This window comes from Capsicum annuum, chromosome 5 (genome assembly GCF_002878395.1).
Source record: "Capsicum annuum cultivar UCD-10X-F1 chromosome 5, UCD10Xv1.1, whole genome shotgun sequence".
NCBI classification, from domain to species: domain Eukaryota; kingdom Viridiplantae; phylum Streptophyta; class Magnoliopsida; order Solanales; family Solanaceae; genus Capsicum; species Capsicum annuum.
The window spans coordinates 84,891,226-84,914,430 of NC_061115.1; the positions used below are offsets into that span (position 1 = coordinate 84,891,226).

General features: G+C 37.2%; 1 protein-coding gene across 1 annotated transcript; it reads left to right on the top strand.

Moving 5' to 3' along the window:
• The first annotated feature begins 147 nt into the window (after positions 1–147).
• On the top strand, positions 148–2,788 carry LOC124898517. The gene is made up of 4 exons (XM_047412156.1): positions 148–344; positions 1,144–1,216; positions 2,123–2,336; positions 2,655–2,788. Exons 1-4 carry the CDS (start codon positions 148–150, stop codon positions 2,786–2,788), a joined length of 618 nt encoding a protein of 205 aa, XP_047268112.1.
• The last annotated feature ends 20,417 nt before the right edge of the window (positions 2,789–23,205 follow it).

The window sequence follows — 23,205 nt, forward strand, 5'->3', positions numbered from 1 at the left end:
CGTGTTCAGTGCGTGCTTAAGAAAGGGGGCATCACAGTGGTGGCTAATGAGAAAAAAAAGTTGATTCTACACAGGCCTGTTACTAGATGGAGGGTGTGTATGGATTATAGAAAACTCAACTCATGGACATTGAAGGACCACTTCTCAATGTCTTTCATAGATCAGATGCTTGATTGGTTGGTGGAAAGAGGTTGGTATAGTTTCTTGGATGGTTATTCTGGTTACAATCAGATTTCTATAGCCCTAGAGGATCAGGAGAAAATAACATTCACCTGGCCATATGGTACTTTTGCATTTAAGCGAATGCCGTTTGGATTGGGTAATGCACCCGCTACCTTTCAATGGTACGTGATGTCTATTTTCTCAGATATGGTTGAAGACACCTTGGATGTGTTTATGGATGATTTTTCTATGGTAGGAGATTCTAGCGGTGTGAGGAGTTCAATTTTGTGCTTAATTGGGAGAAATGCCACTTCATGGTGAAGAAGGGAATTGTTCTCGAACACAAAATTTCAGCAAAGGGGATTGAAGTTGATCGAGCTAAAGTTGAGGTTATAGAGAAGCTTCCACCTCCTATTTTAGTGAAGGGGGTGCATAGTTTCCTTGGTCAGGCTGACTTCTATAAGAGGTTTATAAAGAACTTCTCAAAGATTGGAAACCACCTTTGCAAACTTTTGGAGAAAAAAGTTAAATTTTCCTTTGATAATAATTGCTTGAAGGTATTTGAATGCCTTAAAGGGAAGCTGGTTGATGCTCATATGGTTGTTGCACCAGATTGGTCAAAACCATTTGAGATCACATGTGATGCAAGCGGTGTTGCCCTTGGAGCTGTGCTGGGACAAAAGAAATACAAATTGTTTCATCCAATCTATTATGCCAGAAAAGTGTTTAATGGAGCTCAAAAGAACTACACCGTCATAGAATAGGAACTTCTTATAGTAGTCTATACTTTTGAGAAGTTTTGGGCTTATTTGATAGGAACCAAGGTGGTAATCCACACTGACCATGCAGCCTTGAGATATTTGATGGCAAAAAAGAATGCAAACCAAGGTTGATTAGATGGGTGCTGCTATTTCAAGAATTTGACTTTGAAGTCAAATATAGAAAGAGTTGTGAAAACCAAGTTGTGGATCATCTGTTCAGGTTGGAAAGCGAACAAGCAGTTAGAGATGAATTTGAGATCAATGATGCATTTCCAAATGAGGAAATCTTGGCTGTTGTGGATTAAATACCTTCGTATGTTGATTTCACAAATTATGTGGTGAGTGGGATGATACCAGTGAATCTTTCCTTTTATTAAAAGAAAAAGTTTCTCCATGATGTGACCCATTACTTTTGGGATTAGCCATATCTTTTTTGGTGATATGTGGATGGTATTATTAGATGGTGCATCCCAGAAGTAGATATGTTGAGTATACTGGAAGAGAGTCATGCTTCCCCAGTTGGAGGTCACCATACAGGTTATCGTACAATAAGGAAAGTGCTTCAGAGTGGCTACTATTGGTCCTTTTTGTTCAAGGATGCTTACGAGTTCATGAAGAGATGTGACAAATTTCAAAGGAAAAGGTCCATCTCAAAGCACCATGAGATGCCAATGTCTAAAATACTAGAGGTAGAATTATTTGATGTTTAGGGCATTAATTTCACAAGGCCCTTCATGAGTTTATTTGGGATGAAGTACATATTAGTTGTTGACTACGTGTCAAAATGGGTCAAGGCCGTGGCTCTGGCGAATAATGAAGGAAAGTGGGTTGTTGCATTCTTAAAGAAAAATATCTTATCTCGCTTTGGGGTAACATGTACCATTATGAGCGATAGAGGATCACACTTTTGCAACAAGATATTCAGAGCTGCCTTGGCAAAATATGGAGTCAAGCAGCATAAGGTGGCCACCCTATACCATCCACAGACCAGTGGGTAGGTGGAAATATCTAATTGGGAAATCAAAGCTATCCTTGCCAAGAATATAAATGCTAGCAGGAAAGATTGGTCTAGGAAGCTAGATGATGCCTTATGGGCATATAAAATAGATTTCAAGACACCAATTGTCATGTCACCATACCAATTGGTTTATGTCAAGGCGTGTCATTTGCCGATTGAACTGGAGCGTAAAGCACTGTAGGCACTAAAGTGGCTTAATCAAAAATGGAATGAGGCAGTGGATATGAGACTGGGGCAGCTGAAGGAGATGGATGAGTTCCGTCTTGAAGCTTATGAAAGGGCTGACTTTTACAGAGAAACAATGAAGAAGTACTATGACCGTAGAATTGAAAAGCGGGATTTTTATAAAGGTGAATTGGTGCTCCTCTTCAACTCCCGACTCAAGTTTTTTCCAGGTAAGCTTAAATCCAAATAGTTTCTCCCATTTGGAGTCAACCAAGTCTACTCATCTAGAGTAGTGGAACTCGAAAATGAACACGGAAGTGTCTTCAAGGTTAATGAGCAGCGTGTAAAATAGTATATTGGTCTAATAGACTCGATGAAGAAAATTGTGAAAATCTATCTCGATGAAATATGAGTAATCGAGATAACTGGGTCATGCCGTGATAATAAATCAGGCGCAGTAGGAGGCAACCCACATTGTGTGTTGTAAAGCATTAGTTTAAGTTATTTCATTATTTTGTGCAAGCTGAAGAGTTTGTGTAAGTGTGCAGGTATGACAGTGCAGGAAAATAGAAGAAAGAGTTTAGGAAGACCAACGGATTACCCGATGGACCATCGCAAACTCGACGGGACATCGTGGGAACCATCGCAAAAAATTCCAAAAACCAAGATACTAGAAAAGTAGCGATGGATTGATCGATGGACCTTCGCAAGCTCGACGGATCGTCGACCCAGCCATTGCCAATGAGTTACAAAGTGAGTGAACTGGAAAGGGGTGATGAGTCGCCCGACGTACCATTGCAAGTACAACGGACCTTTGTTCAAACCACCGCACTTAACCTTAATTGAGTGGGTCGGATCAGATTTATAAAAGTGTTGAATAGATTATTCTTATCCACCCAACAACTTTTAATTGGATAATTTTAAGCGGTTAAGTGACGCGCAACTGTTCAAGTGACTAAGACCATTTATTTCTCATGCATTCAACATACCTGAACCTTTTCATTCTCTTTTAAAATTATTTCATTGTCCCTTTCCTATCTATTTAAACTCCATCTTTTCTCTTTACCTTTCCATCAGAAGCGAAGCAAAGTTTCTCACCAAAGCAAAGATCTATTTGTTGAGTTCTGTGTTTAGTGTGCAAGTCAGAGTAGTGATCAAATACTCTATTATCAAGTTTTGATATTTTCATTACTCTTTACTTTATTCAACATTAAGATCAAAGAAAATAGGTGAATGTTGTAATGGTGAAATAATTCTCTTTTCTCTTGATTGATACTGTGTGGGTCTGAATTAAGTTAAAACCTGGAAAACACTGTCCTGGGGAGAGTCTGAGTAACCCCTGGACCAAAAATGGCAAAATATGGTGATGTATTATTGATGAAAATGCCATGAAAATAGCCTTTAAATGAAGTGTATGCTAGGTGTTCGACAAAATGCTAAAATGAGGCTTGAGTTCTAAAATTGCAAGCGACGACTTGTGTGATGGACCGTCAGACACCCGATGATCCGTCATCTGAAACCATTGCACCTTTCTTAGACCTAGAGAATATGGATTGGACCCAATGATTGGGGTCGACGGACCGTTGCTGACCCAACGGATCGTCACCCTATCCGTCGCTGGCTAGAATTTTTTCTTTCTTCTAGTTTGAGTTTGTAAACTGATAAATGTATCATTTACAGGTGATATGGCAAAAAAAATACCACTAACCAAAGTCAGGGGTAGGGTCCAAAGGGCCAGGCCAGAACCATCATAGGATTCGGATACACTAGCTCACAACACCCTATAAAGATGCCTGGTGGTTTCTTCATCCTCCAACTCTGAAGAGGAGGGTGACAGTAGTACAGTATCAGCTCAACCTCGAGCTCGGGCAAGGAACGGGTTGAAATATCTAACCCCATCCAAGTACAGATCTTAGAACAAGAGGGCCCAAACTTGGTACGGTGCAAAGACCCATAACTATGGAAAGATATCAGGTGGTAGGTTGAAGGCCCTCAGAAATACTTCTACAAAGGGCTTGAGAAAAATAATAGGTTGGAAGTCAAGAGGCCTATTTTTGAAGAATATCAGATTATGACTACAACTCTGCATGAATATCCAGAACTTGAGTGCCGATTCAATGAATATGAGTTGGTATAGATGAGTCAACCACTCGAATCGTATCAACTGAATTTGGTTCATGAATTTTTTGCCAATTACTTGGCGTTGATGGAGAAAGACTGTCCATCAGGTGCATCATTCAATGACATACACAATCTAGGCACAGTTGCTGTACGGGGAGTCAATATAGATATCTTAGAGCGTACACTGAATAGGTTTTTGTTCAGGCCTGAATATCAGATATCGGGTACAATACCAGATTTGGAGCATCGGTTGTTCACGAAGACCAACCAAAGGCCTTGGCTGGCCAAAATATTGACTGAAGAAGGTGAGCTTGCGTGGTTACACAACCCACGCAAAACGATATCTAAGTCATCCCTAAGCATTAGGGCCAAGTTCTGGTGTGGAATTGTAAGGCTGAGGATAATGCCAACAAGTAGTGATGACCGTTTTGAAATCAACAGAGTTGTGATTGTTGCTGCATTGATTGAAGGATTGACTATGGATTTTGGCCACATTATTGCCTATGAATTGTTTACCTGTGCTCATAGAACTACTACGGCACTACTATTTCCATGTCTGATTACTGAATTGTGCAAGCAGGCAAATGTCCCTTTAATTAGTGGAATTGATAATGAGGTTCGGGCAATGCATAAACAAGATATTGAGAAGACAAGGGATGTTACAAGGTTAGATTTGAAAGTCAATAGACCCCCAGCTTATCAGACTCAGCCGACACCAGTTCCTTAGACATTTGAGATTCCTTCAGGTATGCCATTACCTCGACTACGTATGTGCCTTCTACCACATCTGCAGGTTCAGCTTTTATGCCTACAGGTGGGTCTTCAGACTCAGCATCATTCCTGCCCCAATATTCTGAATACAAGATGAACTAGGAGAACTTTGAAAAGGTGGTTCGACCCTAGAAACGGTTTGAAAAATAGTTAGCTATATAGGGGGCAGATTTTTAAACCCTTTGTTAAAAGAATTGTAGAGGCCGTAGTACGTTCATTTAGGAACATTTAGCTAAGAATGGATGATATAGAGGTGAAAATCAATAAGAAGTTGCATGCCATACCCATGCCAAATTTTGCCAAGTTCATGGTGGAGTTTAGACAGGCTCAAGCAGATATAGCAAAACTGAAACGTCATCCACAACAGTCTATGTTTGATCCAAACCAACTTACAGTGATGAAGATGAAGGTCTTTTTGACCTAATGGGGAGACCGATAAAAGACAAGGGTAAGAAAGTAGCAGAAACAGATGAAAAAACAAAGAAAACTGTAAAAAAAAAAAAGCAGCCAAGAAAAAGAAATTGGCATCCATGATGCCGGAAGAGAGATTCCTCCAATTTAGGAGGATGTTGATGTGAGGACCCCTGCCACCATAAGGGTCAATGTTTCTAAAGACGAGGCCAGAGCAGCCTCAAACCATTTGAATGACGCCTTGTCTGAATGAGAAGTTGTGCAAGTATTTTCCTCCCTTGTTTTTACTTTGCATGTATTGAGGACATTGCATTATTTTGATGAGGGTGATACTTGTACTTTTGGGGTTTTTGTTGCCGATGTTCTTTTCCCTCATGTTTATTTTGGAGAACCGGTATGTTTAGTTTGCATTTTTATTTACATGCGATGTGCTATAAATATCGCAAAGTGATTATTTATATAAGTAATTTTATGTTATGTTGGCATCATTTTGTATATATGAATGATAAGTGATGGTGGCAAAGTGTTGGTAAAAAGTATTAGCAAAGTATTTTGAGTTTTTTTATAATTATTTCTTCTTACCATTTGGTAAAGTGTTGTACAACCATTTGTGACTCTTAAATTTGCATTAGAATGTAGACTGAAGCAAAGCTTAGCTATGAGATTTGATTCCTAAGAGTTGGTAGGATATGAATTAACTCAGTGCCTGCATGTGTGAGTACTGTGCTGTTCATGCATAAGTGTTACACCTGGAAATGTCCCGATTCATTGAATATTGTCGGGTGTGTGACCCAATAAGATAGGATAGTAGGCCTCCATGTTTTATCAGTCCACTTAACCAAAATAATGACCCACCAAAAATAGTTTTGTTCTTTTGCAAACACAGTTGAGCCTTATTAGTGTTTGTTCTATCCAAATAAGTGAATCACTCGCTAGAAAGTTTTAGCGCTTTACTTTGGCCTTAGTCCAATTTTGTACATTGTGCACTTCAACTTAGGCAAATCGCCTAAGTTGAGGGTGGTACTGTTGGATCGTTAGCAGCCTAGGAGGGTGAGATGAAGTTGGTTTAAGAAGTAGCATCCGGCCCTGGTCTAGTTAGAAATCTAAGTAGATATTTTGTACTTTAACTGACTACATCAGCTTAAGTTAAGGGTGGTTGATGCTATTGTGCTCTAAAAATATAGGTTAAGACAAGGGCGTGGATGGATAATAAAGATTGTGAATAAGTAAAGGAACTTTAATCCTGGTGAGTAGATACTGCAAAGGGTAAAGAGAGTGAAGTTTTGTACTTCAAGTCACTGGTCCAAATGATCAACCCTTACCGATCCTAAAACCTCATTACAACCCTTAGCAAGTCCTACTTGATCTTGGTGAGTCAATCATGAGAGAACGTTAGATGATAAGGGCAAGCTTGTGGGTGTACACTGTGTTTGTAACATCTTTTCTGAGAGTGAGAGTCTTAGTTTTGTCCACGATTTAATTGTGTAATATGAGGTGGACCTCTTTGACTATGAGGGCATGTTCAGTTAGTTTTGTTCTGGTTATTTCTTTGGGGTGTTGTATCTGTGGCTGTGAATATGTTGATTAGTAGCTAATGCCAATAGTAGATCCATGTGTGTTGAGACTGCATAACCGAAATGACAGTTGAATAATTGTATGATCTTGTTAGTTTGACTGTGAAGTGCCCATCATGATGTTGTTCGTATATGCATCTTCATCAATTGCCTTAAGTTGAGGGAGTTGATGTTCCGGCTTTTGATAGAATATTTTAGGTTTTTTCCTTAGGATAACTATGTGTTTTAAAGCAACTATTGTTGTCTTTAACATTGTACTTTAGTTTTTTCAGGATAAGAACTGAGTGTGAAGAATAACTTGGATAAACTTGGCAAAACAAGGAAAAAATGACAAGCGACGGCTTAAGCGATGGACTGTCAACCTTTCTATGAACAATCAGCCTAAACTGTCGCCCCAAAATAGAATGCATAATCACTAGAAGTCCTACGACGGTCCAGGCGATGGAATATCGACCTTGCGAAGAACCGTCAGCCTAAACTGTCACCCAAAATAGTATGCACAATCACTAGAAGTCCTACGATGGTCCAGGGGATGGACCGTCCACCCTGTGATGAACCATCGCCCGACCTATCTCCCAAAAATAGAACATGGAATCAATGGAGCTCCAGCGATGGTCTATGCGATGGACCGTCGCCCCAGCGAAGAATCTTCGCTCGACCCATCGAAAATAAATTGGTAACTCCGAGTTTGAATGTTAAAACCCCAGTTCTGGAATCATATAAATACTAAGTATCAGGTTTTATTCCATATCTTTTGACAGTAGTTTCATACTTCCTTCTCTATTGAGAGTTGTGTAACAATTTTCATTGAGATTTGAAGCTAGATATTTAGATCTAATTATTATTCTCTATTTTTTTCATTAAAGATTGAGAAGAACAATATTATAACTTTTGTAAGTACTCTCTTGAAGTTATTTATGAACATCAATATATCTTTGATATCTTATATGGAGATGAGTAGCTAAACTTCCATAACTAGGGTTATGGGAGCCTTGATGTAGAGAGCTCTTTGGAGTTGTGAATCCATTTGATTTCTAATATCTATCTAAATTGCATGAATCTTTCTTCATTATAATGACATCTCATGGTTGCAAACTTGAGAAGTGAGACCATGAATACCATTTGTCTGATAAGAAAGTGGATGTTGGGAAAAGAGATGATTCACATGAAATCCATAGGTTTACCCCTTGGTTCAAGGGTTGATACCCTAATGGGATCAACCCTCATGAGAGTTCTATTGAATGATACATGGATCCTTTAAGTTCGAAAGAAGAAAAGGGTAAAATACCCATTAGGTTGAGAAACAAGTGGGTAATTCTTAGAATTCAATACTTCTTGCAATTGAAATTATAAGTTAGAATTCAACCATAAGTTCACAACCCTAACTATTTGAACATCTTGGTGAGCCTAACTCTAGTTAACTCATTTTCATTGAAATTACACTTGTATTAATTCTCATTAGTTGGACCGTTGTGTGATACAAGAATGAAAGATCATTATTAAGACATCAAAACCCCACTTTTACTCCGGAACTTTAGATCAACAGTCTAATAATAGTCACAATACTTAGTGAACACAGTATTCCTTGTCGGATTCAACACCCAACCCAGTTGGGTTTTATATTTGACAGCGACCACTTACACTTTCATAAGAAAGTAGTAATTTGGGCGTATCAGGGCCTGTCCATTACGGCTATCTCAAGTCCATTGAGGATTGGAGACCACCCTTTTTGCCTAACCACATAGAACATAGCAAACCTAGCAGCGGATGAAATCCGAACATAACAAAATAGAAAGATAATAAAATCAAGGATGACTAAGAGTGTAAACATCAATACCCAATCCACAGTAATATCCACAAAGCCTCTACAAATATGAAAAAAATTTAGGTCGAGACATGCCCCCAACTCAGACAATGGCAATGGCTATGATGATATTAATGTGAAATTTTTAATTCTAGTTTAGAAAGGAAATCGATGGAATGATCAATTCTTTCGGAGAATGGAAGCTCACCACTTTACTACAAATGTATGACGAACAGAGGCGATCTACCTAATATTGTACAGGAAAAACAGAAGTATCTCTGATGCCTGCATACATAGGGATACAATGTCCGGAGATGGTTAGTGGAGTAAGCACTAGCATGTAACTCAGGGACAAGAGATAACATAATGCTAAGCTAAATACCATTCAAATCATGTGAACATCATCATGTACATACATAATTAGTATGCTGAGATAGGGAACAAAGCTTAGCATAAAGTAAAACATTATCCCGTGCTATGTAGCTTAACCGTCAAAAAGACACCCACAGGCTATATGGTTCAGCTCCCCCTACTGAAATGACCCTAGTATATGTTATCCGCATAAACCGTATAAAAATTGAGGGAAATTTAAATCCATCAAGGAAACTAGCCATCCAAATATTTATATATATCAAGTGTGGAACATGCACACGGTCATCAACACCAAACCTTATGTCAGCAAACAGGAGTTTCTAGTATAAGTCATTCGAGACCCACACCTCAAGCCTTAACTGCAAAATCCCTAGTAAGCCCAATTGAAAGCAAGTATCAAATAACCCATTTATTAACCAAAGAATCAATTGTTAAGGCAAGCAATGGGTATCTTCATATCCTTACACTTTCAAGCTTATCTCTATGCCATAAAAATCACATTAACTTAGGGGAATGGCTCGACCCCTTTTGTTCATTAAATCAACCATAGCCAACAAGGCCTCCAAAATCCATGTTTATTGTTTTACCAATTATGCAATGCAATAATATAGGCCAGTAAGTCAAACCAAGTGTTTCACAATACCAATCTATTTACACAAGTGGGTTGAGGGAACACATTTATTCAAAACTAATTTCCAAGTTTAAAACATCAATTTTGGGGAAATACCTCTACCCCCATTCCAATTACCACACCCATGCACCTTATTAGTTCAAAAATATTCAACTAAAAGCATGAACAGCTTATGAGAGCCATAGAAAAATAATTAAAGGGTAATCCATTCCAAAACCCTCAACCTATGCCAAAACCCACATTTAAATCCATACAATTAAACCATTTAAAACACATACATTTTACAAAATAAGATTTAGGGAAGAGTAACATACATGAAACAACAAGATTTATGGAGAGAAATCAACCCTTGAGCCCTTAGATGACAAACTTCTCGAAAACCCTAAGTATCTTAACCTTGGGGAATTTAGAGAGTTTGATAGACTCTGAGTGCTAAAGTGTTGAAAAAAATATCCCAAGGGTGTTTTACGGTCATGGCTATTAAATGGATAAAGAGGAAAATGTCCAAAGTTCTCTCAACTTAAAAGCTGAAAAATTATCTCCACTTACTACGGGTCACTATATGACTCGTAAGGACTCACTACGTCTTGTCACCACGACTCGTAGTCTAGACAATAGCTGAGGGATCCCTCTCTGGTAACTCTAAGACCCCCATCCCCTAGGAATCATTAAGAGAAACTACAACTCATAACGTCCAAGTCATAGTCAAGATAGAATACTTTGGGCATCACACTGGTTTGGCAATGGATGGGATAGAATGACTCATTTTTAGTCTTTACAACTTGTATCCCTTAGTTGTAGTCACGACAAAAACTCCCGGACAACATACTATCTAGGAATGATTTGGTACCTAAGATCCGTACTGACACGTTATGACTCGTAGGGAGAGTCATAGTCTAGGCAGTGAGTCTAAGACTCAAAAATTTCTACCAACCAAAATCTGGGGTGTTAGATTCTACCCCCTTAGGATCATTCATCCCAGAACAATAGGACAAGGCTTTCATTCGCACGATATAACTCCAAACACCACCATACTTACCTTTAACAAAGACATAAAACAAAGATATCAAGGAATCACAATTTCCTATAACAAAGTGAGAAAACAAAAATGTTAATGTTAAGGAATCATTAGGAAATACCTTAGAAAATTCAAAAATTAAAGGGACGGGTTGCAATGAGGGACCTTCGGATCTCGAATCCTTATTATGCTCTAAATGGTAGAAACACCCCTTGGAAATCAACCTACGGGATTAAATATACAAACTAAATCTTCCCTTAGGCACTAGGGAACTAATTTCCGGTTTAATCATGGGTTCATTCGGGAATTAGAAACTAACCCTTTGAGTCCAACAATCAAGAGAGGTATAGCACACGTGTAACCAATCCATTCCTAAGATCACATTGAAATCTAACATATCCAACTCAATCAGATCAACTAAGGTTTCCCTACCATAGATCGATACCACAGAACCTTTATAGACTCTTCTAGTAGATTCACCCACCAGGGTAGACATAGAAAAAGGGATCAGGAATACAGTCAGGACCAAAACAAAAATGAATAGCCACAAAGGGGTTAGATAAAAAAGGGTAGATTGATGATCAAGTAGACAATATACATTATGAAAGAAATTTTTTAACATATCGATAACAACATCAAGAGATGCCTCAGAATCTTGATGGGTGGCAAGAGTATATTGATAATTTCGACCAGTACCAGAGCCAAAAGTAGCACCCTTTGGTGCAGGAGCTAAAGAAGTAGAAAATGGTACCTTATTAGCCCTCGTAGAAATATTACTTGAGAGACAGTTCCTCTGAAAGTATCCAGGATGGCCATATATGAAGCACTTATTCCTTCTCTTATCACAAAATCCATGGTGCAACTTCCTATAAAATTTACAAGAAGGATGAGATGAAGTTGATTGGGCCTCACTAGTCTGAGATTAGGCATCTTGCTCCTTAAACCCATTTTTTCTCAAAACGCAGCAATCACTAGATATCTTGGGATATGGGGTACTAGATATTGAACAACTAAAATTCCCCCACCTCTTCTTAGACCCATGCCTACTATCTCTACTACTATTATGATGGCCACCACCCTACTCAGGATATCGATATCTTTTACTTTACCTCTTCTCTACCTTGGCTTGTTTGTTTTTTTCATCTTTAACCTACTACATATACACCACAAGCCTAGAGATATCTATGTCACTATTCAGAAAGAAGGTCTTGCACTCCACTATAAAGTCTTAAGACAAGCCCAAATCAAACTTTCTCATCTTAGCCCTCATGCTAGACACTAGCTCGGGATGAAAACGGGATAGCTGATAAGACTTCAAGGCATACTCCTTAATATTCATCTTGTCTTGCTTCAAATTTATGAACTCCTCAACTTTTGCCTCCCTAAACTCTTGAAGAAAGAAGCAATCAAGAAAAGCACGAAGGAAATTCTCCCATAAAGCCAACTTTATATCATCTTCCTTAGACTGATCCCATTCCTTATAAAATCAATATGCTATATCCTTCACACCCTCGGAGATAGAAGTATACATCAGATGGAAAGTCTTCTCCATATCATCAATGAATCCTTGAGGATCTTCCTCAACCTTAGAACCAACAAAGGTTAGTGAGTTCAACCTTATAAACTAGCCAACCCTGGTGACCTTAGAAGAACTCACAGCAGCACTAACAGGACCTAATTAATGTGACTGAGATGCCACTAAATGTGACAATAAATGAATAAAATGGTGAAACTTAGTATTAGTAATATCAATTAGAGGTAATCGAGTAGGAGTATCACCAGCGAGAGGATGATCAGTAGGAATAGGTAAAACTCTACTAAGGAAATCAAAAGCAGTGACCCTAGACCCAAACTCCATAAGTAGCATGAGCCCTATCTATATTATCCCCAAGTGGGATAGAGGAGTTTTTATGAGCATCAAATAATCTGGGAGGCATCATTTAAAAAGCAAAAAAATAGGAATTAGAGGAGATTTCAATACCCCAAACTCTACAGCTTGAAAGTAGATCATAAGAAAGGGAAACATTCCTAAATGTCTTGTAGCCTCTCTCTTATAAGTGTGGTGTGCTACACATCTGTAAAATAGACTCAACTTGACACCACTTTGTTGACACCCAATGACACCAAACCTAGGCTCTGATACCAATTTTTTCATGACTCAAATAGGGCTTATCCATGATGGGTATCTCAAGTTCAACAAGGATCGAAAATCACCCCCTTTGCCTAACTACATAAAACATAACATACCTGGCAGCAGCTGAAATCTAAATATATAACAATATAGAAAGATAGTAAAATCAAGGATGACTAAGAATGTTAACATCAATACCCAATCCCTAGTAATATCTAAAAAGCCTCTACATATTGAAAAATAATCTAGGTTGGGACGTTCTCCCAACTCTAAAATGATAATAACAATGAAAATGTTAATGTGAACTCTTTAATTCTAGTTTATGAATGGAAACCGATGGAATGATCATGTCTTCCAATGAATGAAAGCTCACAACTTCACCTTAAACGATTGACGAACCAAGCCAATCCACCTAATACTACACAAAAAAATTAGAAATATCTCCGGTGCCTACATTGCATGGGCAAACAATGACCGAAGATGGTTAGTGGGTTGAGCACTAGAATGTAACTCAGGGATAAGGGATAATATAATGCCAAGTCAAATCTAATTCAAAACCATATGAACATCATTATGTACATACATAATTAATATGTTAGGATATGGAACAAAGATTAGCATGAAGTAAAACATTATCCTCAACTATGTAGCTTAACCATAAAAAAGGTACCCACGAGCTACATGGGATCAGGTCTATTTCTGAAAAGGCCCTAGTGCGTGTTAGCTGCACGAATTAGAGAAATACCGAGAGAAAGCAAAGGCCATCAAGGAAACTAGTCATCCCTATATATATAAATGTATATATGTATCAACTGTGATGCATGAAAATGCTCATCAAGACCAAACCTTACGTCGATAAATATGAGTTTCCAGTATAAGTCATCCCAGGCTCACACATTCACGGCTTCACTACCTAACCCCCATTAAGCCCAATTTAAAGCAAGTTTCACATAACTCATTTATTAACCAAAGAATTATTCCGTTATGGAACACCATAGGTATCTCACACCCTTACACTTGCAAGCTTATATTTATACCATAACAATAATATTAACTTAGGGAAATACCTCAAACCCCTTTTTTTATTAAATTACCATAGACAACCAGGCCTCCAAAATCTATTTTCATTGTTTTACTAATTATGCAATACAATAATATAGGTCAGTATGTCAAACCAAGTAACAACTTCACAATTCAAAGTCATTTACACAAGTGGGTTGAGGGAACACAATTATTCAAAACCAATTTCAAAGTTTAAAACATCAATTTAGGGAAAATACCTCTACCCCTAGTCCAATTCCCACACCCCTGCACCCCATTGGTTCAAAAATATTTAGTTCAAATCATGAACTACTTATGAAAAGCATGGGAAAGCAATTCAAGCGTCAACCATTCTAAAACCCTCAACCTATGTCAAAATCCATATTCAAATCCATATAATGAAACTATTTAAAATATATGATTTTCATAAAATAAGATTTAGGGAAGAGTAAAATGCCTGATGTAATAAGATTTATGGAGAGAAATCAATCCTTGAGCCCTTAGATGACCAACTTCTTAAAAACCCTAAGTATCTTGATCTTGAAGAATTTAGAGAGTTTAAGAGAGTGGTCTGAGTGCTAAAGTATTGAAAATATCATCCCAAGGATATTTTATGGTCATGGGTAAAAAGTTGGTAAAGAGGTAAATATCCAAAGTGCCCTCAACTTAAAAATTGAAGAATTATCACCAGCGTCTATGGGTCACTATATGATTGATTCATAAGGACTCACTAAGGCTTGTCACCAAGAGTCGTACTCTGGACAGTAGCTGAGGGAACCCTTGTGGTAATTCTACGACTCCTACCCTATGACTCATTAAGTGATGCTACGACTTATAGCGTCCAAGTTATAGTAAAGATAGAATACTTAGGGCATCACACTAGTTTGGCTATGGATGGGACTTTATGACTTATTTTGAGTCTTTACGACTCATAGCCGTTAGTTGTAGTCACGACAGATCTCCAGATCAATATACTTGCTAGGATACAAATTGGTCCCTAAGAACCATAATGACGCGTTACGACCCATAGAAAGAGTCATAGTCTGGGAAGTGAGTCTAAAACTTAGAAATTTTCAAGGACCAAAATTTAGGATTTTGCATTCTTAGATGATTATAGGTTCGTGAATGAGGAGAAAGCTTTATGGTGAAGGTTTTTTTCATTGGTTCTTGGCATTTGAGGTAAATTATGGATTAAATTTCTTCAAACTAGGTTAGGTAGTTAATATTGGTATAAAATTATATTAGGGGTGTGGGAACCAGTTATGGAAATGGATACATTATTGTATTATGCCAGTGTGGGTGTTTTTGTAGTTGTTATTTTGTGGTTTTAAGACATTATTTGTTATGTGTGACCATGTGGGGTCTTAAATAATGTTGGCCTTATGTATTTATAGTTAGTATTATCTTTCTAGTAAAAGTCATAAATTGGAAGTTATGTGGTATCATTAGCATATCTTTGTGTAAATTACTCTATGGGCATATGGATTACATTGAATTCATGAATGGTTGACATATTGGGTGAATCTTGGATCACATAGTTGGTATATGGGTTGTTTATTGGAATTTCTCATTCTGGTTGGTTGTGAGCACTAAATCCTCATATTTTATACAGTTGTGAGACATTGGTACCACTAAGGGAATACTGGAAACACTAGATTGTGATATCTTTATAGAACCTCTATCAAGAGATATGCTGAATAGTGGTCATAGATATTGGTATTGGTTATTTGATTGTATATAGGTTATGAACCCCCAATGGGTCCTGACAGAAAGCACATCACGGTAGGTGTATACAGAGGTTGTATGTCAACCCCGAGCATAATATCATCATCACATCCTGATCGTTATTATTATTATCTTCATATGTGGTTATTTTTTATTATATTATTACTTTGATTTGATAACTTTCTATTTGTACTTCTTATACTTATATTTGGTATATATGTATATTTATGTTCCTTTCTCATACTTGTATTTGGTATATGTATATCGTAGAACTATTACTAGAGACGGTGTGGGCTATAATTTGGGATATTTTATAACTATAAGTGATGCGCCCATAATGTGTATTTTATATGCTTTATTTTCTTCTTTTCTCAGTTGTCTTATGATACCTACCGAGTAAAAATAGATCGTACTTACCCCTACTGTACCTTTTCATTGCAAATCTAGGTATGGGTGTGCCACACAATAGATGATTCAGGCGGTATATAGAGAATATTCAATCTAGCGGATGACTTATATTTCCAAAGTTGTTTTACCACCTCTTCATATCTATTTCACATCTTATTTTGCATTCAAAGATAGATTTGATCCTTCTTGGACTTTCATTATATTTTTGACATTTGAGATGTATTAAGTAGTTCTTACACTGTGACACTAGTTTTTGGGATATTATATGGTGTCTTTAATTATGTATTTTTTCTTTTAGTATATATGTGTAATTGTCCTTGAGTTTTGGTATTGATATCTCATTTTATATCAGTTTGGGTGATTGGCTTACTTTTCAAGAATTGTCACAACAAGTGCCATCATGACCCTTGGTTTATGGGTTATGAAAAATTGGTATTAGAACTAGGTTTATTGGTCTCATTAGTTTGAGAATATGGTGTCTAGCATAGTCTCGCAGATTAGTATGTAGACATTTGTATCTATCTTTGAGAGGCTATAAGATATCTTTAGAAAACTTTCCATATTTCATTCTATATTATGCAGATATTTTGTACCTTGTCTTCTAAGTAGTATTTCACTCTTTTTATGTTGATAATAAGGACTAGGACCTGTGAGGCTAGAAATTTAGAGCTATTATTTGAGGAGAAGGCTCAGTTTAGAGGGCGAGTAGTAAGTCATGGATGAGCTCGAGGTAGAGGACGGGAATGAGGATCTGCCCCATCTAGTGGTAGTACTAGAGGGATCTCCCCTAAGCCTCGGGTTGAGTATGTTGGAATACAAAACCTACTTCAGTCCTACAGAGTATTTTTACCCCAGTCTTGGCTGGGTTATTAATTTACTTGCTGCCCATTTGGAGGGTGCTCCTCGAGTTTACCTGGTGTTCCTTCAGCTTTAAGTATTATACCTCTGTCTATACTAGGGCCGCCTATAGTGTTCCTTTGGTTTTAAGCATGGACCCTCCAGTAGTACCGTCATCTGCTTTGGTACTTCATGGACTTTGATGTTGTTCCTCCTTTTATTCCAATATCTAAGTATGGTATTTTGAGGCTAGAAGTTCAACCTTTTTCTATATTACCTCCTCAAGTGGTATCTTAGCCAGCTAGATTTCTTATGTCTCCTATTGTTGCAAGTATCGTTATGTATTCTGAGGATCAAAAGAGGTTTGAGAGATTTACTCACATGGGTTCTCCTAGGTTTAGTGGTATTATAGGTGAGGTTACCTATGAGTTCTTGATAGATTAACATGAGAAGATGCAGAACCTTGGTTCACTTGAGTTGCATTGGGTTGCTTATACTACTTATTGGTTGTGAGTAGCCAGATATTTGTGGAGGTCACTGGTGTGTCGCGGTTTTATGATACTTTTGATGCTTAAAACTAAAAAATATGCAAACACTTTGTTTTTTTTTGTTAGATACGATGTGTTTTTTGGGTTTGTTTTGCAAGAAACTAGGTTCTGGAGCTGAAAATAAGAAAAGGAGTTAAAGTGTGTAGATGTCCCTACTTATGCGCCCACTAATAGGCCACAAATTCCACTTACCGCCACTGTAAGTGGCCAAGTAAGTGTCAGAAGAAAAATATTCTAAGAAGCTGAAAGCTGCAGTTTGTTCTGAGAGTTATGGAATGTCACTTACGGGGCGTAAGTACCACTTATGCCACTTGTAGTTGGTGTTCTATATCATTCTAATATTTTTGTGACTTATGACCCATTAGGGGTCCATAAGTGGTGCTTACGACTCGTAAGTGGGCTCGTAAGTTGTTATCGACTTAGTTTTCTATTTTTGTTTTGGTTAGAATTTTTAGGGTTCTGATGTATTCTATAAATACCTTTTTGGTGTTTTTGTATTAGTTTAGATACTCATTATATTCACAACACTATATTGATTCAGAGATTTGATTTTTGATCCTAGAATCCTTTGTTCTTTGTTTTAAGACTAAATATTAATTTGAGAATTTTGGTTTTCATTCTTCAAGTATTGTAGGATTATTCACGTGCTTTCTTTTATGAATTCAATGGATGTTCTTGTAAACATGTATGGCTAAACCACCTAACTAAGATTGTGGGAACCCTGATGGAATAATGAAGTTGAGGAAGTACAAAGCCATTCTTGATCAATATTCTTGCATATATTGTGATCTTCTTTGGTTTGATTGCTTTCTTAATGACTGTAGAAGTTAGAACCTTCCTGTATTTGATACTTACTTCAAAATAAAGGTAGATATTAGGAAAATAAAATCACAACAGTAATTTGAGGCTATCAAACCTCATCTAATTAAATTGACACTCAAAATGGTAATAGCTAATCTAGGATCTAAGATAAGTGTTAGTAAGTGATACTCTGAGACTAAAAAGGTAAAGAGTGAAATTCACTAAAGGTGTCCACAACACGGTTGGTGATACATATCTTATTATATTCTACATGCAATGTATTGGGATAATTCGATAGACTACAATAAGTCGACAGAGTTAGGAAGTTAGGGGGAAGAAAGAGGACCTTGGAGCTTTCATTATTCCTTGCATCATTGGGTTTTTGAATTTTTCACAAGTATTACATAACTTAGGAGCTAGTATCAATCTAATGTCGTTGGTTATGTAGAAGCAGTTGGGGTTGGTGACACTAAGCTGATATAGTTGAGATTATTAATGGTCGATTGAACTGTGGAGAAACCAATTGGTATTTTATGTGATTTCATGGTGAAGTTAGCATCCTTCATATGCAAATTTAATTTTGAGATTCTTGACTGTGAGGTGGATTTTGATGTTCCTATTATTTTAGGAAGGAATTTCCTATCCTAGGGCATTAGTTAACATGGAGATACGACATATAAAACTCAAGATCAATGAGGAACAGGTTACTTTTAATGTGGGTTAGTCAATGCGGCAGCCAAAAGAAATCATAGTGGTATCTATGATAGAAATTGTTGAGGATAATATAGTGAGTGTGACCATTGAGGAGAGATTTGGTGTTGAGGCACTAACGACGCTGATCATGAACATTGATAGTGATGGCATTCATGAATGTGATGAGATGGTAAGTGGACTCTATGGAAGAGTTTCTTATTTTTATGCACCAAAAAATCTAGATCTTAACTTAAATAATAAAGCGACTCTGGTAGCTCGATCATCTATTGAAGAGACACAGGTCATAGAATTAAGGGCCCTCCCTTCTCATATTTTATATGAATTTTTGGGGGACGACTGTACCTTGTCAGTTATTATTGTTGCTGATTTGTTGGATTCACAAGACGAGGCATTAATTTCAGTATTTGAAAACTTTAAAAGGGTCATCGAATGGAGTATTACAGATATTGTGAGGATTTTACTCGAGATTTGTACTCATAAAATTCAGCTTGAATCAGATTACTTTCCTAGCATCGAGCGCCAGAATCGTTTGAACCCACCTATGAAAGAGGTGGTGAAGAAATAAATTATAAAGTGGTTAGATGCAGGCGTGATTTATCTTATTACGGACAGTAAATAGGTGATCCTAATTTAATGTTTAGCTAAGAAGGGTGGGATCACTGTGGTCCTAATCAAGAAGAATGAGTAAGTACCCATGAGATCGGTTACTAGATGGAGAATGTGCATAGATTACTGAAAGTTGAACACTTGGACAGAAAAGGACCATTTTCCTATGTCGTTCATGGATCAGATGCTAGATAGACTTGCAGGCAGAAGTTGGTACTATTTTCTTAATGGTTATTTGGGGTATAATCTGATTTCTATTTTCTCTAAAGACCAACTAAAACTACTTTTACATGCCTATATGATACTTTTGCATTCAAGAGGATATCCTTTGGACTTTGCAATGCTCCCACCAACTTTCAACGCGTATGATGTCAATATTTTTTTATATGGTGAATTGTCTTATGGAGATCTTTATGGATGACTTTACAGTTGTTGGAGACTCATTTGATTATTGTTTGGCCCATCTGGCCAATGAACTTTAGAGACGTAAGGAGTGCAACCTTGTTTTAAATTGTGAGAAGTGCTACTTTATGGTGAAAGAAGGGATTGTTCTTGAACAAAAAATTTCAAAGAGGGGTATTGATGTTGACAGGGCAAAGATAGAGGTGATTGAAAAGTTACCTTCATCGATTTTAATTTAAGGTATTAGAAGTTTCTTGTGTCATGTTGGGTTCTATAAGAGATTCATCAAGGACTTCTCTAAAATTGCTAATCCATTGTGTAAGCTTTTATAGAAGGAGGTGAAGTTCATTTTTAATGATGCCTATCTCAAGGCCTGTTAGTGCCTTAAGGAGCAATTGATCTCGGCTCCTATTATTGTGTCTCCAAATTGGTCTTTGCCTTTTGAGGTGATGTGCGATGATAGTGGTGTGACTTTAGGAGTTTTCCTTAGCCTATGAAGTGAGAAAATTCTACACCCAATCTACTATTACAGCAAAGTAATTAATCCTGCATAGAAAAAATTTTATATTTACTAAGAAGGAATTACTCACGGTGGTGTTTCCTTTTGAGAAATTCTTATCCTACTTTATTGGGACCAAAGTCATTGTTTATACTAATCATGCAATTTTAAGGGATCTTATGTCAAAGAAAGATGCTTAACCAAGGTTGATTTGTTGGGTACTATTGCTGTAGGAATTTGTCTTTTAGGTAAAAGACGAGAAAGGCACTGAAAACTATGTTGCAGACCACTTGTCCTGCCTCGAAGAAAAGACAATGTTGAACTTAGATGATGATCTAGAAATTTATGGTACTTTTCTAGATGAGTGGTTCTTGGCAGCATCTTAAGACTTAATACCCTGGTTGCTGATTTTGTCAACTATTTGGCAAGTGACCTTGTCCTGGAAGATTTGTCATTTCAGTAGTGCAAATGATTCATGCATAAAGTATGCAATATTTTATAGGATGAGTCTTATATATTTTGGGTGTGTATGGATGGAGTTATTCGGGAGTTTATTCTAGAGGTAAAGATGATGAGCACTCTTGAGGATTGACATTCATCACTAGTTGGGGGTCATCATGGTGGAACCCATACAACCTACAAAATTTTATAGTGTGGGTACTATTGGCCCACTATATACAAAGATGCCCATGATTATGCTCAGGGTTGTGATTAGTGTCAGCGGTAAAGAGACATTTCATGAAATTATAAGCTCCACATGACACATATTTTAGAGTTAGAGTTGTTTGATGTAGGGGGAATTGAGTTCATGGGACCATTTGTGAGTTTTTATGGGATGAAGTACATATTGGTGGTAGTCGACTATGTTTCAAAGTCGGTGGAGGTAGTTGTGCTTCCCCATAAAGAGGTCAAAGTTTCACCGCATTCTCAAATAAGAATATTTTTTCTAGGTTTGGCACTCTACGTGCTATTATTAGTGATGGTGTGTCTCACTTCTGCAACCTTCTATTTAAGGCCCTTCTAAAAAAATATGGTATGAAACATAAGCTGGCAATACCTTATCACCCACAGATGAATGGGCAGGTTGAGGTCTCCAATTGTGAGATCAAGTCCATATTGGAGAAGATTGTGTATACTAGTTTGACTAATTGGTCAAGAAAATTGTATTATGTACTTTAGGTCTACCAGAAAGATTTTAAAACACCCATAAGTGCCTCTCCATATCATCTTATGTATGAAAGGGCATGCCACTTATCGGTTGAACTTGAGCGCAAGGTGCTATGGGTGTTGAAAAAGATAAATTTTGAGTGGAGCGATGCTGAAAATTTGGGGATGAGTAAGGTGAATGACCTTGATTTATTCTGGCTCCGTGCTTATGAGAGTTCATCTTTGTACAAGGAGAAGATGAAGTTGTATCATTACAAGAAGATTATGAAAAGAGTATTTCAACCCGGTGACATGATTTTGTTATATAATTTAAGTCTTCGCTTGTTTCTTGGAAAGTTGAATTCTAGGTGGTATGGACCATTCGCTTTGGTTAGAGTATTCCCGCATAGTAGACTTAAGTTGAAGCGAGATGAAGAACCCTCATTTAAGGTGAATGGGTAACATATTAAGCACTATATGGGAGATATTGAGAAAGTGGAAGTTTGTATTGATGTAAGCCTTGGCAAAGTCTGAGTAGCCAAGGCAACCAAGTCGTGCCGCGATGTTAAGGAAGGAACTTCATAGAAGGCAACCCATGGGTTTGTTGGTGACGTTTGAGTATCCAACATATCCACATCAGTTGCAATGTTAAATCAAGTGCTATTTATGGGCAACCCAATATTTTAGTGTTCACTTTTTTTATGTTTGTAGGTTTAAAGCATGGGAAAACACCTGGAACCTGGTAAAAGAATTGTAAAATTCAGATAAGTCCATGTAAGTGGACTTATGGACCCACTTATGGTGGCCGTAACTCCCACCTACGACAAGTATGTGGTTTCGTAGGTTTAGAGAAATTATTAGGGTATTTTTATTTCTTTGAAGTTATACTTACGGACCAACTTACGGGGGTCGTAATTACAACTTATGACCCTACTTATGAGGGTCATTGAAATAAAAAAAAACTAAAAGGTCACTTATGAAGGTACTTACAGTCGCCATAAGTATCAATTACGTGTCATAAGTGGCCCCGTAAATTGACAAAAATCAAGGGTCAAAATTTTGAAAAACTATCGGGCCCAACTGAACCAAACCAATCCAATCATACCCTCGCCTTGAAAACACTCAAACCCAATCATTTGACCCTATTACTTTAAATTTTAAAATCCCACTACTACTGAAAATCCTCAACTTCCTTCTTAGTCTATAAAATACAAAAATATCTCTCAAAATCCCATCATTGGATGCATCATCACAGAGTAGGGTTAAAGTTCACATTGTTCTTCTTTTATCTCTATGTCTCTTCGAATTCAGGTAATAATTTTTGCTCCTACTATAGTAAAAAATGTTCTTGATTATTGAAGTTGAAAACTAATGCATGATATAGCCTAAAATTGGCACTTTATGAGGAAGTTTGAAATTTATGCAACCTAAATTGGTAAAAATTGAAATTGTGCATGATTTATGTTTGGGAATACATGTTATCATAACACATATGGAAGTAGAAGTTGAATAGTGAAGGAAAAAGCCAAAAATACTTAT